The sequence below is a fragment of the Musca autumnalis genome, unplaced genomic scaffold, assembly GCF_047663935.1.
Source record: "Musca autumnalis isolate F117 unplaced genomic scaffold, ASM4766393v1 scaffold_2, whole genome shotgun sequence".
Taxonomy (NCBI): Eukaryota; Metazoa; Arthropoda; class Insecta; order Diptera; family Muscidae; genus Musca; species Musca autumnalis.
Genome location: NW_027411755.1, coordinates 127,308,519 through 127,326,365, shown reverse-complemented (window position 1 = coordinate 127,326,365; position 17,847 = coordinate 127,308,519). Strand labels below are relative to the sequence as shown.

The 17,847-nt window shown below is 36.0% G+C and overlaps 3 protein-coding genes across 5 annotated transcripts in view; 2 read left to right on the top strand and 1 right to left on the bottom strand.

The window, feature by feature from the left end:
• Positions 1-2,380, top strand: part of papi (tudor and KH domain containing protein papi) — a 61,847-nt gene extending 59,467 nt beyond the window's left edge. For all 3 annotated transcript variants that reach the window (XM_073969282.1, XM_073969281.1, XM_073969283.1), the window contains exons 4-6: positions 927-1,033; positions 1,111-1,239; positions 1,305-2,380. In XM_073969282.1, coding sequence (XP_073825383.1) covers positions 927-1,033; positions 1,111-1,239; positions 1,305-1,735 — 667 coding nt within the window. In that variant the 3' untranslated portion in view covers positions 1,736-2,380. The remainder of the gene's footprint in view (positions 1-926; positions 1,034-1,110; positions 1,240-1,304) is intronic.
• Positions 2,381-8,341: 5,961 nt separating this feature from the next.
• On the bottom strand, positions 8,342-9,124 carry LOC141394617 (protein C10). The gene has a single exon (XM_073969301.1). The coding sequence runs from the start codon at positions 9,028-9,030 to the stop codon at positions 8,692-8,694; it is 339 nt and encodes a 112-aa protein (XP_073825402.1). The 5' UTR covers positions 9,031-9,124; the 3' UTR covers positions 8,342-8,691.
• A 1,092-nt stretch (positions 9,125-10,216) lies between these two features.
• On the top strand, positions 10,217-14,718 carry LOC141394602 (uncharacterized). Its single transcript, XM_073969285.1, has 3 exons — positions 10,217-10,687; positions 10,764-11,249; positions 13,715-14,718. The coding sequence occupies exons 1-3, from the start codon at positions 10,365-10,367 to the stop codon at positions 14,529-14,531; spliced, it is 1,626 nt and encodes a 541-aa protein (XP_073825386.1). The 5' UTR covers positions 10,217-10,364; the 3' UTR covers positions 14,532-14,718.
• The last annotated feature ends 3,129 nt before the right edge of the window (positions 14,719-17,847 follow it).

Sequence of the window (17,847 nt, the reverse complement as noted above, 5' to 3'; positions counted from 1 at the left end):
ATTAGGCCTATAACCTGCAGTACAGCTAGCGGGATGTATACGTTCAGCAACTCTACCTCGGCAGTTCCACATCTGACTGCTACACCCATACATTCCTTGTACGGGTCATTAAAGCAAGGCTCAAGCGAGATAGGTCTGCCTGTATTGAACAAACTTGTGCAATAGGAAACCTAGTCCATCGACTCCATTTCTGGTGCGATCCTTTATCAGTACGTTGTATTCATCACAACGCTATAAGCTAGCAGCATAGGTTTGATGTTGGGTTGGAAGTCGCTGACCGAAACGCTTTTGATTTCGGGTCAATCCGGTACAAAGAACGCCCTGCCGTGGCTTTTGGCAATTGAAAGTTGTTGTTGCAGCAGCATATGTTGATGCTTGGTTGGCAGCCACTGACCGAAACTCTTTTGGTTGCTGGCCAATCCGGTACAACGAACCCGCTGCCGTGGGATTGTATATGTTTTGCCGAAGCTAGAACAGTTAACAATTGTTGTTGAGCTTGGTTTCCCACCGCGACATCATATTTTTCCGACATATAAAGTCCACTAATTCCTCCAGACATGAATTGCATCCCACCGATGTTTGAGTGTGGTGGATGCGGATGTTACAAACCGAACACATCCAAATTGGTCCTGAGTTTTCCTCCTTTCCGGCACTGACCACACTAATTCGGAGCAGGCATTCCGAAACATGCTGCCCCCAACACAAAAAAACGATACAAATACAAAAATGTGTACACTGAGGTTGCAAACGCTGGCCGAAACGCTTATGTAGTACGGTTCCGGGTAAACCTCCCGTCGAAAATGCAGCCACTGTGAGATTGCATCGCTTATGCCACATCTCAGCCTAAAGCAACTTCTTTTATACAGGGAAACTGCATCATTTCTAACACTCGCATTATAATATGAATGTTTTCTTTATATTTACAGATTTCAGGCTGTTGAATGTTTCTTGGCTAATGTAAAGTCAACATTGATCAACGACCCACAAACGTGGGAACCCCAATCCATTGAATTTTTCGAAGATTTCACACAAGGTGGGCATTTAATTTAAATTTGAAAATACACTCATGATTATGGAGATTTGTTTTTTAATATTTTAATTCAATTTCAGTTGCCCGTTGGAAGAAGTTAATATCACGTGTTGTCACCTATAAGGATCGTGTTAAAACTCTTACTGGAAATGCAGCAGCAAGGGAAGGATCACCCATACCTGGTGTTGAGCTATATGATATACAAGAGGGTATGATTTGAAAATATGTTTATGATATGTTAATGTTAACTTCTTCTACTCCCCCCACTACATAGGCATTGAAATCAATTTGGGTCACATGATGATTTCACACGGTTATGCTTTGCCATTAAGTGAGGATTATCCCAGAGCCCTATCACCCTATACAGCAAGTCTTAGTAATTCCAATGATGCCTTGACCTCATCCACAACGTCGTCCATAAAACCACAATCACCACAGCCACCCTTGTCGCCAGCCTGCTCAAATGAAGTCGCCGATTCTGCAGAAGATGCTTTAATTGAAGAACAGTTGAAGCATCTGAAGACAGTTACACCATTCAACAAATATCTGAATGGTAATGATGTTGCTATAACGAAAATGTCTCCCTCCGAATTTTTGAATGGTGGTCAAGCAACAACAGCGAACAACACAAATGGTCACCACCACCATACCACTTCCCTAGATGCAACGGCGTCAACATTATTCAATGGCAATCCTCAACGATAAAGACTGTGGTTAATTGTTGTTTCTTTAGAAGTACGCATACATACATTTAGATAGTGTGGCAGTAGTAGTGTTCTTATATTTGTTTTTGAACAATACTTGCTTCTCCTGTAAATAGAATGTGAAGTTAATTTTTTAGTTTTCTACAGAAAATTGTAGTATTTTTAATGTTTTTTTTTTTCTTTCTTTAATTTAAGAATTTTTATGCCATATCTTTAGTTATTATTTACTATTATTATTTCTTTTTTTGTTTTATTTTTTGGGGACATCTTACATCCTATAAATTGGGGTTTTCTATACAACTATTGTTAGTTATCCCATTATCATGAGTTGTTTTTTCTTTTCTTTTTTCTTGGACATTACCCTTAATTTGTGTAAATATTTCTTATGTATATTAAGTGTTTGTTTTTTTATTATAACAACAACAAGAAAAAACTTAGAAATGCCATTTATGTTTTATGACGTATCATTTTCAAAAGAATTACTTAATCTAATTGAGTAAATTATGTCTTAATTATCATTTTCAATTACATATCGTTTTTGGAGGGAAAACCTCGAAACTTTATTGTAAAAACAGAAAAAAAACATAAATGTTGTTAAAACAAATATGACTTTCATAAAAATAAAAAAAATCAAAATTTTAAAAAATTCAGTATTTTTATTTATATGTTACTAATTTTGTGTTGAAAATTTGGTTTCTAATAATTTAAAGAAAATAAGCTGGTTCGGTTTTAGGATGCGCAGCTGCCGTTAATTGTTGACAGCCACTTCACTCGAAGACGACCAGACCATTGCACAGTGGATCCACTTGTATGGAGAAAGTGGCCAAAAAATATTTTGAGTGTAAAAATCAAGCCAATACGCCGGTTACAGCTTTGTGCTGCTGCGAAGAGTGTTTTAAGAAACCACGAGCGTAACATTCTCCCCCCTTTCCCCTCTGGAGGAGGTATACGGCAAGAATTGTTTTATGCTGTTAATACAAAATGACATGAACCAAGGACCAGATTATCTTATTATGCAAAAATAGGCTTGGGGAAACAAAACAATCTCCAAAACAACATAAAATCCAACCAATTTAGCGGTTTAAAAAAATCAACATTTTTGTCTGAAAATTGGTAAAATTTTTAATATATGTAGGTTTTATAGCGTTCTTTCTGGAAGGCACGTACCGCAAACGTTAGACAAATGTGGAAGAAGATTTCATCATCTTGCCACTGATACCAATTATGTTTATGTACGTGGTTAGATAACAGAGTTACACGCTAACATATCCATAGAAACCCTATTCTAGGGCAGTTTTAGTCAGCGGCCCACCATTTATAGTCTGGCACTAGATGGCAGCTGATTTTAATACTGAATAATCTTAAACCCATGAACTACTTTGGAAAATTATTCCCGAGGTGGGCACTGGTGGGCATCATGACTAAAACCTTAGGTCAAATTTATTTATATGATGGAATTGGCATTACGAAATACACTAAGAAATTATGCAGCTAACTAGAATTCCACAACACGCTAAAACCCTATTTTTTAACGAAAATGAAGCTATTACCTCCTCCTTCAAAATCCAATATAATATTTTGCTATACGTATTAGTTTCGCGATATTTTGAATTTATTTACTTGCACTTAAACTATAGGTTGTACTCACAACAAAAAATATTAGTCAAATGTTCCGACTTTTGAAGCTATTCTTAAGATGATCGCGTTCGAATGAAACAAAAATTAATATATTTTTGACAAGGTCCATGTCATACATGTCAGAGTTGCCAGATGTTGTACCAAAATTTTTTTATTTTTGGCCAATGGGTGGATCCACTGTGCATTGTGTTCATTCTGAAATTAAATAACAAAGGGGTGGTAAGAGTGAAAAAGATGGGAGAAAGACAGGAAAAGGGTAGAACGAGAGTAGATGTAACTGAGAGGTGGGTCCCCATAGCTACTGAAGGCTCCTGCAGTGCAGTGGCAGTGCGCCATAACCCGACCGAGCCACTTTTACGCCCACTTTTTCATTTTTTATCATTTCTACAAAAACAACTGAACCGATATTCCTGAAATTGCTAGAGAATGTACAGGGATGGCCCCGGTTAATATAGGCTACAAAACTAGCCTAAAAACTATATCTATATAAATAAAAATCAAATGTCTTTCGTTGGTAATGCCATCAGTTGAGAACGGCTGGACCGATTTCGATAATTCCTTCTGTAGAATGTTCGCCAAACCCTAGGTCTATGATTTTTATGCAAAGAAAACTTGACCACGCCCTCTTTTACGCCCACTTTCTTAATTTTCTATAATTTCTACAAAAACTACTGAACCGATTTTCCTGAAATTGCCAGGGAATGTACAGGGATGGCCCCCGGTTAAAATAGGCTACAAATTTAGTTAAATTTCGGAAGGGGCGCCTATACCCTATTTCTTTAAAAATGCTATATCTATATAAGTAAAAATCACGACATCTGCAAAATTTCATATTTGCAAAAATTACGAATTGAGGTTGGGTACCTATCCCACGCCTTTCTTTAAAACGCTATATGTATAAGCCAAACTTATGATTTGGAGCCAAAATAAAGATGTTATATCTAGAAAACTGATTAACACTCCCACTCTTTTCAATACATATTTTTCTAAAACTACTGAACCTATGGGTCGATTCCGTATTGCGACGCGAGTCATGTCGCGTCGTCAATCGTCTCTGCGACAAAATTTAAAAATTGTACTACGTAAAGCGATAGCAAATAATCGCCAAGTTATCGGTGATGTAGCGGAGCGTTTTTTGCTTTGATTTGAATATATCAGAAAAAAATATCAGACCAAGTTGTACACAAAATGTATAGTTTTCTAAAATGATAAGCTCAGTGGAACTATTTTTTGATGACAATGAAGAAAATGTAGTTAACGTAGTATCTATCAGGCGACACTTAAGAGATAAATCGAATCCTTTAGAATTTCCATCAGTATTGTGAGTATGTTTGGTTTCCAGCATTCATCAAAATAATTGCTTATTTTTTATGTTTTAATCCTATTTTCGGCTTCCAAAAGACGCTGTTATTTATATAGTAGAGGCTTAAAGTCACTCTTTAAAGTGTGTGCTGCTTTAAGATTTTTTCCAGAAGAATGCATTGAAAAAGCCTATGGCAATGACTTTAACCTCGGGATGGCTCAGCCCACATTGTCAAAGGTATTAAGTGAAGTTCTGGAGTTAATAGAGGAAAAACTGTGTAAAATTTGGATGGTTTCCAAAATAACAGAAGAGGAAAAGCGTCAAAATAAAAACTAGTTTTATTCAAAAACAAATTTCCCGGACGTTGTCGGATGCATTGACGGAACACACGTATGTACATATAATGGCACCTAAGGAAGATGTTCGCCATTTATATATGAATAGAAAAGGATATTTTAGTTTAACCGTTTTATTGGCAAGTACGTTGTCAATTTCTACTTCATTTGAGGTTTTTCATTTTCTACATCAGCAGATTGTCCAATTTCACTGTTATTATCATCCTGTTATTAACATCCGTAGATCGCACCTGCAGGATTTGAAACCACATTAAATTGCAGTAAGTCTGCTACCGCTTGCTCCATCGACAACAAAGATATTTCTTGTGATGGCCCATCTCCTGTAGCTGTAATGGAACATTTTTTTCTTTAGTTTGGATTTAAAATGAGTCCATAGTCTATTTAATTGCTCCGCAACATCCTTCCACAACTCATTAAAAGTGGCTTTAGTTTAGCCAAAATGTCTGACTCCACGGGCTACGTTTGGGTGGGCTTCTATTTTTTCAAGCAGCATTTCAAGCACCAAAAAATGTATATAATATTAAATAAATTCACTTAAAATAAATGAAAATGAACTTTATGGGGACAGAATTTGACGTCGTCGGGCGACTTTTGCCATACGTAATGGAAAAATTGCAACTGGCAACGCGACACGACTCGCATCCCCATTAGTACTTTTCGCACACTTTTAGTTAGAATTTCTAAAAACCCGTTGGTACATCTATCATACACTCCATCAGTGGCCCTCATTCAAAATTCTAGCTCTACCGGTTTGCCAAATACGAACGGTACCATATTTAGTACCTTTTAGTACTTTTCGTACCCTTCCCATACGAATTTTTGGGCGTTGATGAATCATAAAGTCAGTCAGTGAGACAATCACTTTACTCTTTTATTAATATATGTTCTATGAAAATTTGAAATGAAAAATATTTCCTTTATAATATTTTTCATTTGACAGTTTTCTCCTTTATAAAAGTTTTCATTTCACATTTTCATAGAAACAGAATTGAGCCCCTAGACTATATAGTAGACACCCTAAGCATATCCGGTATGCCATAAGATGATCCTATGACTTCCCCCGATGACGTAATTACAGCTTAAAGTACTCAAAATATGCAATTTTTACAAAAACCGTCGTATGTTTCTATATTTTTATACCCTCCACCATATGGAGGGTATAATTAAATTTGTCATTCCGTTTGTAACACATCGAAATATTCGTCGGAGACCCTATAAAGTATATATATTATTGATCAGCATAAAATTCTATGTCGATTTGACCATGTCCGTCTGTCCGTCCGTCCGTCTGTCTGTCTGTTGAAATCAAGATACAGCTCGCAATTTTAAAGATAGAGAGTCAAAATTTGGTACAGAAGTTTTTATTACTTGCAGGATGGTTGGTATTGAAAATGGGATATATCGGTCCACGTTTTGATATAGCCCCCATAGAACGGTACCTCCCGATTTTCGGTATTTTTAAGGTTTTTGCTTCATTATCCTGCCAAAATGGCTAAAACTTGGTACGTAGTCTTCTTTAGGGGTATAAAACTTTCCCCCAGAATTTTGTCGGTATCGGTCCACACCTTCATATAGCCCCCATAGAACGGTACCTCCCGATTTTCGGTATTTTTAAGGTTTTAGCTTCATTATCCTACCAAAATGGCTGAAATTTGGTACGTAGTCTTCTTTAGGGGTATAAAACTTTCCCCCAGAATTTTGTCGGTATCGGTCCACACCTTTATATAGCCCCCATAGAACGGTACCTCCCGATTTTCGGTATTTTTAAGGTTTTAGCCTCATTATCCTACCAAAATGGCTGAAATTTGGTACGTAGTCTTCTTTAGGGGTATAAAACTTTCCCCCAGAATTTTGTCGGTATCGGTCCACACCTTTATATAGCCCCCATAGAACGGTACCTCCCGATTTTCGGTATTTTTAAGGTTTTAGCTTCATTATCCTACCAAAATGGCTGAAATTTGGTACGTAGTCTTCTTTAGGGGTATAAAACTTTCCCCCAGAATTTTGTCGGTATCGGTCCACACCTTTATATAGCCCCCATAGAACGGTACCTCCCGATTTTCGGTATTTTCAAGGTTTTAGCTTCATTATCACACCGAAATGGCTGGAATTTGGTACTTAGTATACGTTGGTGGTATAAAACTTCCCCCAGAACTTTGTCGGTATCGGTCCATGCCTTCATATAGCCCCCATAGAACGGTACCTCCCGATTTTCGGTAATTTGAACGCTTTGGCCTCAATATTCCACCAAAATGGCTGAAATTTGGTATTTAGACTTTGTTGGGGGTGCTCAAACTTCCCCCTTAAATTTGTCGGTATAGGTCCACGCCTTCATATAGCCCCTATAGAACGGTACCTCCCGATTTTTGTAATACTGAAGATTGTGACGTCAATATCCAACCGAAATGGCTGAAATTCGTTATTTCGTCTTCCAAGAGTTATAAAATATTCCAGAAGAGTATTATCAGTACAGGTCCAGATCTTCCTATATTCCCATAGAAGCGTACTTCTTGACTTTCGGTATTTTTTAAGTTTTAGTCACATTATCTTACCGATTTGGTATTTAGTCTTCTTTGAGCCTAAAAACTTTCCGTCAGAAATTTGTCGGTATAGATCGACATTTTGAAATAGCCCCCATAGAATGGTGCCTCACATTGTTTTACCAAAATTTCTGAAATTTAGTATTAAGTCTTCTTCATACACGAAAGGAAACTAATTATTCCATTTTACTTCAATACAACTTGTGGTGGAGGGTATAACAAGTTCGGCCCGACCGAACTTAACGCCGTTCTTACTTGTTTGATATACATATGTATATTCACCATAATTATTTCGAAAATTGTTGTATCAAGCGTACAAAATCTCCTTGATATGTTAGTGTCGAAAAACCCACAAAAATATTTGTTTGAATCCGAAAATAACGAAATTCTAGGTAAAACTCGTAAAAAACTATTTTGAACAAGAGCTGATGGAGAAAACCCGAAGCCGGATTTGAAAATAACTCGCCGATTTCAGTTAGAAACGAAAAAAAAAATTCGCAAAAGTCGTGTTATTAATAGAGACATGATCAAGAAATAAGAATAACACTAGAATATCGTCTGATATTCGAATTCATAACTCAAATAAAAAGTATGAAATCGATTTTCTGCTGAAAGACGACGAAGCAGAGGAGGAATACTAAAAAGAATCTGGTTTTTATTTAACGCTAGAGGAAGGGCTCTGTATTTGCCAAGTACCTCGACCATATGTCCCAAAATTATTTTGGAAGTTGTCCCGGAATCGACAAAAAGAAACTTCCGATTGATGATAGTTTTGTGTTATTTTATTAGTTCAATAGTTTTGTGTCATTTTATTACTTCGCAAAGAGGATATAGAATATAAAAATTGCACTTATAGTAGTACGTATATAATTAATGCGAACTTAAATATGTATATAAAACATATTTATGAGATTTTTTAATAATACAAAAGTTTTTTCGTAATTGGCAGTTTTTTTTTTTTTTTTGTTTATTACAAATAGCTGAAATTTCCTCTACTGTATTACCTTATTACCACTTTAAATAGATAAACAATGTAATGATGATAATGTAGTTATATCGTTATACATATGCATGTAATGTGAACTGGACGAGCAAAATGCCTTCTTCCTTGGTTGTCTTCTTATATTAAAATGTCATTGGTCGTATTAATTGCAATGGGTGGCAAATATATAGCTCGTATCTGACTGCGTAGCCTTGCTATTTCCACATCTTCTCTTTCGAGTTCACGTATTAGTTGAGAAAATTGAACAAGACCTTCACGATTTCCAGAGAAACCATAGGACTTTATCACTTCTGTTTGTAACTGCATTACCAAGGGAAAGACGTGCTGCATCATAAGTAACATCTCTTTGCCGGCCGACGCCTTTGCTTCCGATAATTTTTTCGAGTTCTCTGGCTGATTAACTGTGCGTATAATATCAATTAATATTTGTTTGGCAGTGTCGTTGTTGAAGGTCATTGTAAAACGGTTGAATATTTTCTTCTTTCAGCAAGTAAAAAAATTGTTTATTGTTTACCAAAGTGTATTCTTCGTTGAAATCCGAGTACGAATGATAGATTCAACGGCGTTGCATTCATTCATGGTACAATTAGAAAGGTAGATGCCTCAGCCCAGCTGATCGAATCTAAAACGTCAAAAAAACTAGGAATTAGCCATGAAAAATCAAAACAAAAAACCATATGATTCGGTAAGTAAGAGATAGCATGTCTACACTTTATAGACAAACACAAGCGATAAAAAGAGACAACAAGAGACCATTTGGCGAAAATTTTGACAGTTTACATTACAAAAGAAGTTGCTTTAGCAATTCGCAATTGGTAGCAATTCGCCGATGCATCTACCTTTCTTATTGTACCAGTCGAGTTGACGGCGGCGATTTTTAGCCGATTTGAGCTGATGTAATCGGCGGCGGCTAAAACCTTAAAAAAATGTATTGATAGCGAATAAATAAATAAATAAAAAAAAAAAAAAAAAAAAAAAAATAGAAGCGGCGGCGCGCCGCCGACCGAAAATCGACTCGCTTCCACCTCTGGTCACAATCATACAGGTACCCACATCAGCCCAGCTGATGTACTGTAAGCTGTCAAAATTGTTGTTGTAATTGAAAACACAAAATTAAAAAACAAAAATTTAAAAGAAAAATTATGAGTTTTTCATGGATTTTCGTAATAATGTGTTTATTAATAACTGCCTAACAACATTTTCTTGAAAAAATTGTGCGAATTGCTTTATTTTTGGAAATCATTTTTGACATTTCACAGTACTGAACTGGTTTTTGTTGTAGTTGTTGGCTGATGCATCTACCTGGTAATTGTGCCATGACCATGATACAATAAGAAGATACAATAAGCCCTGCTGATGGTAACATATGGTCTGTTCCTTTACTTTTGAAAGTGGTAAAAACGGCAAAAGTAGCAAAAGTTGTAAACTGCTCCCATATGAATTGTATGGTGTCTGAAGTAAAGGAACGCTTTTCGAGTAAAAAGTGGTAAAACTTGAAGATTCTTGCACGTAAAGGAACAGAGCTATAATGTGCCAATTGCATTGAATTTATGTCAAATTTTGACATCTTATGTTACCAAAAACGCGGCAGTTGCTGCTACCTTCTTATTGTATCATGGCCATGACGTATTGACTTCATTGTTGTTGTTTACAATCACTTTACGGCGTCAACTGAACGTCGACGATAAGCTCAATAGTCTGGTAATAATAGATAAATGGTAAAAATACAAATAAAAATTCCAAAATAAAGGACTTTTAAGTGGCAGATCCTCCATTTGGTTCAAAAGGCGATGGGAGATAATAAATTACATATTACAAACATGAAAATAAAAATAGAGAATTGTGATTTAGAAGATTACAAAGTGTCCCCTTCTGCTCCGTTCAAACAAGAAGACAACAATTTGGACAACACTCTGCTAAACGAAAACCAGGAATGGTATGCGATTGAAGAACACACTGCAACATACGGGAATGAAGATTTCGAGGATGAATCTATGATAACAGACGACTTTGATTATAATCCAGTTGAAGCTGCTTATGAAAGCGAATCAGACGATTCGGAGGGGAAAAATGCAGGAATAAATACAAATGACAGGACCAATTCAAGGAAGAGGTATGGTATCTGCAAATAATTGCAGATATGTATGTATATTCACATTTTTTTAATATAATGTATTTCACAATTTTAGAATTAAGAAAACAACATCAAAACAGTTCAGGAAAATGGTAGAGCTGTTACAGAAAAACCCAAATGTGGCAAAGGGACGCAGTGGTGGCTTAGGTAAGATTATTGTAAGAGAGATGTGGAGCAAAATTGCTCAAGAACTTAACCGGTTGGGACCACCAACACGTACAGAAGATGGTTGGATAAAGGTGTGGACAGATTACAAATTCAAAATCAAGAAAAAAGATCCATGTAAATTATTAACTCCAATAGAAAGGACAGTCTTGAACATGTTAGAAATAGATAGAGACGACATCTACACACATGATAGCCAACATTGTACATCATTGCCACAAGAAGAACGGTACAACGTAGAAGAACCGTCAGTAATGAACGATTTTTTAGAAGACGAATCAATAGGAAATGGAGATGATGATTGTAATCCAGCCGAAGCTGCTTATGAAAGCGATTCCGATGATTCGGATTCAAAAACCACAAAAGAAAAGAAACGGTATGTATTTACAAAAAAAAAAAAAAAAAAAAAAAACTAATAATTTTATAATACTTACTTAGATGGCTTTTATATTAAACAGAACGTCTTGTTCCATAAGCCGAACTAAGAATAGATTTCCAAACGCACCTATCTTTTGCTTTACTTCTCCAATTTTGGCTGCCATGTTTTGTGATATCTTCTTCAACTTGGTTTTTCCATCGTAGTTTTGGCCTTCCCTTGGGGCATATACCGTCGAGTGGCTCGTATTCAAATGCCTTTTTTGCGGGGGCAATTTTATCCACCCTGCTGATACGTTTTACTATATCGATGTTGGTCGGCTGGTGTAGCTCGTGTTTCATACGACGTCGGTATTCACCTTCATCGCATATTGGTCCATAAATCTTTCGAAGAATTTTTCTCTCAAACACACCAAGTTCTGCCTCATCTGCTTTCGCAAGTACCCATGCTTCAGATCCATACATAACTACGGGTAGTATCAGTGTCTGGTACAGTGAAAGTTTTGTTTGACGACAGGTGGTTTTACTTTTAAACTGTTTACTTAGACCAAAGTATCATCTGTTGGCCAATATTATTCTTCTTTTGATTTCAAAATTGATGTTGTTCGTTTGATTTATGGCGGTGCCGAGGTAAATAAAGTCATTTACTACCTCAAAATTGTAGTTCTGAACATCAACAGTTGGTCCGAGTCTACTGGACGTCTTGCGTCTTTATACCATAAACTTTTGGCACATTCTTTTTCAATTTTCGCAAAGGGGGCTGTTACGGATCGAGTTGATCGACCTATTACATCAATATCGTCTGCGTAGGTCAGTAACATATCCTTATTGTATATAGTGCAATTTTAATCTATCGGTATATACATTCGCTTCTCGTATGACTTTTTACAATGTTAAATAGGTCACACAATAGGCTGTCACCTTGTCTGAAACCTCGTTTTGTTTCAAAAGGTTCCGAGAGGTTTTTTTCCTCTTTAACAGCTGATCTTGTATTAGCCAATGTCATCCTGCATAATCTTATAAGTTTTGCAGGGATACCAAACTCAGACATGGCTTGAAACTCCTTTAATCGAATTGGGCTGTCGAAGGCGGCGTTATAGTCTACGATTTGGTCAATTGGTATGAACCGGTTATGTTATTGACCATGGGTTTTAAACGTTCACACAGTACCCTCGACAGCACTTTGTATGCGATTGAGAGCAGACTTATGCCTCTGTAGTTTGTTTGGCCAGGGCAACGGTCATATGCTCTCTCTAGGCGCTCGTAGAATATATCCTTGATCTGTTCATATTTCTCTTCTGTCGGGGCATGGGCGCAGATGAGACTGATGTTAAAAAACTTTGCTTTTATACGGATTGTGGCAATTCTCTTATAAACAGGAGTGAAACTGGAGACGAGATTTTTAAGCCTCCTATTTACCATACATCCAACACCTAGCTCATGTTTCGTTTCATGGCAGCTATAATACAATGCGTAATAGTTTGTTATTTTTACGTCTGCCCGGTTCCATCGCACTTCCTGTAAGGCGATAATATCAGCTTTGCACTTGCCAAGTACATTCGCCAGTGCGCAAACTGCACCTGCTCTGTAGAGAGTCCTGACATTCCAGGTGCAGATTCGCAGATCATGGTCCTTAAAACGTTTGCGGGGTTCGTCAACTTTAGAGGTGTTTGTTTTTCTTCTTTTTCTTTGTTTTTTTTTTTTTTTCTCATAGTAGGCGGTGTTTTGACGGGGTGAGTTACTAGCTCAACGTCCAACCCAGGCTTTTAACTTTCTTATGGGCGAACGCGCGGCTCATGTTAGCTCACTACCTTTGACGGATGTTAAAGGCAGCTCCCCAGGTGACACCACGGGGAGGTCAGTGTCTACTTGAGATGAAAGAGGAACCAAGATAAATCCTGGGCTTTGCCATGCTAAAGCCAGCCGGTCAAGACCGTTGCTTGGTATCATTCATCCCCTACGTCACCCTAATAATTTTATAATATCCGGAACAAATTGATTATACGAACAGCTCGCAGAAAAATCTGCCTAAAAAGTTCTTCAGGGGAAGTCCATTCTTCCCGATATATGGGCCTTTGAAGTTCCGGAAATTCCCTTGTTTATAACTTCGTCACTTTTGAACGTCATTAAAGCTTGCGGAATACACAATACAATGTATTTGTAAATAGTCGGGCTTCGGCCGGGTTTTCAGACTTTCTCCTATGGACAGTAGCAAATTTCGGGCAAGGGAACAAAATTTTCTTTTAAATTGTATTTTTTTTTTTCAAGTAAACAAGGGAATTTTCAGAACTTCAGACGCCCATATCTCGGGAAGTATGGACTTCCCCCTGAAAAACTTTATATTTTTGTAAACAGGTAAACATTTCAGATTTTTCTGCTAGCTGTTCGTATAAATGATTTATGCCTAATATACATATCGTATCCAAAAATATAACTACTCTCATATGTGTCATAACTATTTTTCAGAACCAAATACACAACAGCAAAGCAGTTTGAGGAAATGATGAAAATATTACAGCAACATCCAAATTTAGCTAGAGGACGCTGTTCTTGTGGATATTACAAGATGAGCGTAAAAGAAGAGTGGAACAGAATTGGCAAACAATTAAATGCCATAGGACCCCCAGTACGTAGTGGTGAGGGTTGGTATAAGGTGTGGTCTGATTATAAATTTAAAATAAGGAAAAAGCTAATGCAGAAAAAAGTAATGTCTTCCAAGGAGGAGGCATTCATAAAATTGTTGCAATGGGATACGACTTCAAACGAAGACAGCAAACATAAACATTCATCTTCTTCAGAACAATGTAATAAGGAACGCATAAACTGTTGTCAAAAAACTGACAATTTAGGGAAAACGAATTCCAGTACACCCACTAAAGAGGAAATATGTGTTGAAAACAGCTCAATCGTTAAAAACCTAAAGAATGAAAAAGCCTGCAGCACAATATCATCAACCCCAAACTACCTGCTAAGAGATGAAATGGAAGAACAGGCCTCCACGGCTTTTACAGATGGTCCAAAGGAAAGAAGCTCTAAACTACACCTCCTTGAAGAGCAGCTAAAAGTTCAGGCGAAATTATACAAAGATGTTAGACGATCACTAAATGAAATCGTTAAATATCAGCGCAAAAACTACAAGTTAAAGGAGCAAAAGTTGAAGCTATACAAATATGAAATGAAAAGTAAAGCGAGATTTAGAAGAGAGTTATTAAAAAGTAAACAAGAAGGAATTGAGTTAAAAAGACGACTCCTTGAATTAGAACAGTCAAGAATTGGTTCATAGGCAAACGGCTATCATGTAATTTAATAAGGATTCCGGTGTCTTTACATGTACTTATGTTAATTTATTTTTTTTTTTTCCTTTTTCATTCTTTTTACCTTGTATTATTTTAATTAGTTTGGATTATCTGTTCATAATTACTACGTTGTTCAATTGATAATTCTGATAAAAAGAAACTTAACATTCCTGAGTATTGTATTTTTTTCATTTCAATTGATGCCAGGAAGTGTCTTGGATATTCTGAAAGTTGTGCAGAAAAGGACTTTCATAAGTCTTATGGGTATGTGATGAATTTCGAATCGATTTGGTATGAAAACGATTTGTCCAAAACGAGTCAATTGTATTTAGATGTGATGGGAACCGCATCGAATTTCAATTCCACGTTGTTTCAATTTCATTAAATTCCCACATACAAAAAACGGACTAGTGATCCCGAATCTCCAGCTGAAAGCGACATAAAAGGCTTTTTGTTGTGGCGAAGGCAAAAGCCGAAATAAAATTTAATGGAAAATAAAATAAATGTGTGTTCTTATTTAAATTGGTCTATATGAGAGCTTAGTGAGGAAACTCTTGTGCTACTACATGATGAGAACTACAAACACCGCATAACAACATATTTAGCGGGTGTCTTCACCAATTTGGAGAAAACACAGATGTTAAAAGTAGATTTTTTGTTCTATGCTTTTTTATCAAAATATCAAATATTTTGTTAAAAATTTGTCAAAATAAGCCAAAAAATAAGGAAAATATATGTTATCTTATCTTTTTAATCCTGTTCTTACATTTCAAACTTTTTCTCGTAGAAAATCTATCCAAATTTATTACAACGTTTTTCAATCGACCACAAAAATATGACCGTTTTCAAAACGAGAAAAATAAACGATTATCGAATTGCATCACACGTCTTTTTGATCAATTTTTCCATAGAACAAAATAGAATATGAAACCGATATCGAAAACAATTCGATGTCGGAAAATGTACATGCATCACACCTACAGTCGTTTTTGGCTCGTTATGAGCTCGAAATCGATTTTCATCACATACCTGTTAATATACTTATGTAAGTTCTATCTCTCATTTTTTAATCGCCATGCATGGATCCAGCTCTAGGTAAGGATCGCAATGACGTTTTATTAACTGCGGCGTTATGTTGCTTACGGAACTAACAGGTCGATTATCGATAGCAATTATCGTTGAGTGGAGTTGTCAAAATTACTTTATGTATGGCAACCTTCAACTGAAGTTGCGAATCTCAGTTGACGAACCGGCTATTTTTCAGCAACCAGTTATTTTCAGTTGCAGTGAATATTTTCGAAGAAACAAGAAGTAAAATTGAGAGGAAAAAAACATTTTCTTAACATTTGTTGATTAATTGCCTGATTAAATAATTTTGTGTATCAAAAATATGGTAAAAATAACAATATTAATTGATAAATTGAATGCAAATCCAATGTGCACATGGGTTCCATCTATACAGCCGACAACTTGAATAAAAATTATTTTTGTGTTGTTTCCTCCTCTTTCTTTGTCTTTTTTCCTTGTTCTCTATCAAGTGGACAACTTCCTTCAATACGTTCGACAATGTACAATGAGCTATGCTACTGTTGTAATTATTACCATGGGACTTTTGGACACTTCCGTCACCAAAAAATCTCAACGCAGTGCACACTTTTAAAATTGGGGGTATTGCTGTTGATCACTAACTTAATTTGAAGTCATCCTTTAACTTTTCCTCATTGTAAACTACGGCATCCTTTTCAATCGAAAATACGCCTTAGACCTAAAATAATCAGCCTTATTACGGTTGGCGTAGTCGTATCCAAAATTGGAAATTGACGTGTCGTAACGTCTAATTGGTATTCATAGCAATCATGAATACTCACGTAGGGAGCTTCTCACGAGTGAGTTGCAGCTCACTTCTCGACCTATCACAAATGACAAGGGAGGAGCGAAAAAAGTGAAAAAGGGTTCACAAGTTGGAAAATTGAAAATAGTGCCGCATTTTGTGAACCCTTGAAAATATAATTTGTGTTGCCATATCGTTATTTTATTTACAAATGATTTTGCAATATCTAAATAATCGTAATTTTTTATAAAACACTACTATATTTTAAATTAAATTAATATTTCTAAAACAAAAAATACTTTTTATCAACAATCCACTTTAAAAATACCTGGTAATTGATAAAAAATTACTAAATGTTTGACATGTGGCAGCATCTGTAACAGCTGTTTTTTTGTTTTGACAAATATAGCTGTGTCTTTTTACGTGATAATTAGTAATAATTATTACTAATGTTGCAGATTTTGACAGTTGTATAAAGGAAAAGTTACTGAAAAAAATGTTTCAGCAACATTTAGTAAGTAAAAAGACACACTTTATGTAAAAATTGTTTATTTACGCCCGAAGAATTTCTGCAATTTGCAGAAATTTAAGCCTTTAAGGCTTTATGTTATACAAATATGAATAAAAGTGATCAAGCATCGTTTATAGGTCATTAAATGGCAAAAAGAAATGAAAATGTTTAATATTGAATTTTGGATGATGGCCAAAACGACAAACGCTGAGGAATACAAAGAAAATCAAGCAAAATTTTGTGGAAGTTGTTCCATGCGATGCCAATATCTCACTGGATCTTTTGTATTAGTTCAAATGAAGTTGTGAATGATCCCATCTTCAGCATTTGAAGGAATTTCAAGAATTGTAAATAAATACAATACGGAAACATCCAATCTTTTCACCAGCATTAGGACCAATTTTATGAATGCTAAGTACAATTCAATTAAATCCCTTTCTTCAACATTTAAACCAATTTCATAATGTTATCTTTCTTTTTGTTATGTTTTTATTTATAATATTTTTATATTTAACTTTATGAATTTAATCCTTCATATTTTGATTCCTTCTTAATGCCATCCAAAATGATTTGGATCTTTTGGTGGGTAACGGTGTTGTAAAAAGAATGGGCGAAGGCGGTAAAAAGGTGACATTTCACTTGCACTCATGCTTAAATAGCATCTTTGGTATCGAATATTTTGCTGGGAACCTTAGCGAACAAAGAACAGTTCAAAGGCACTAACGATATGTCACTCGAGTTGCCGCAAAGTTTGTAAGTACCTACATGCAAATGTACATTAATATGCACATTGTTCTATCGAGGAACAACAATTGCAGAAAGGGGTTGCTCCTGATTGGGTCCTCTCCCATTCTTGTTGCCATCCTATGATTCTGAACCGCTTCCCATATCTGAAAAATATTGGCCAACTTCAACTCCGCCTCCAAATTACGCCAAACCCGATTGAGGTCTTCCTTGCTTC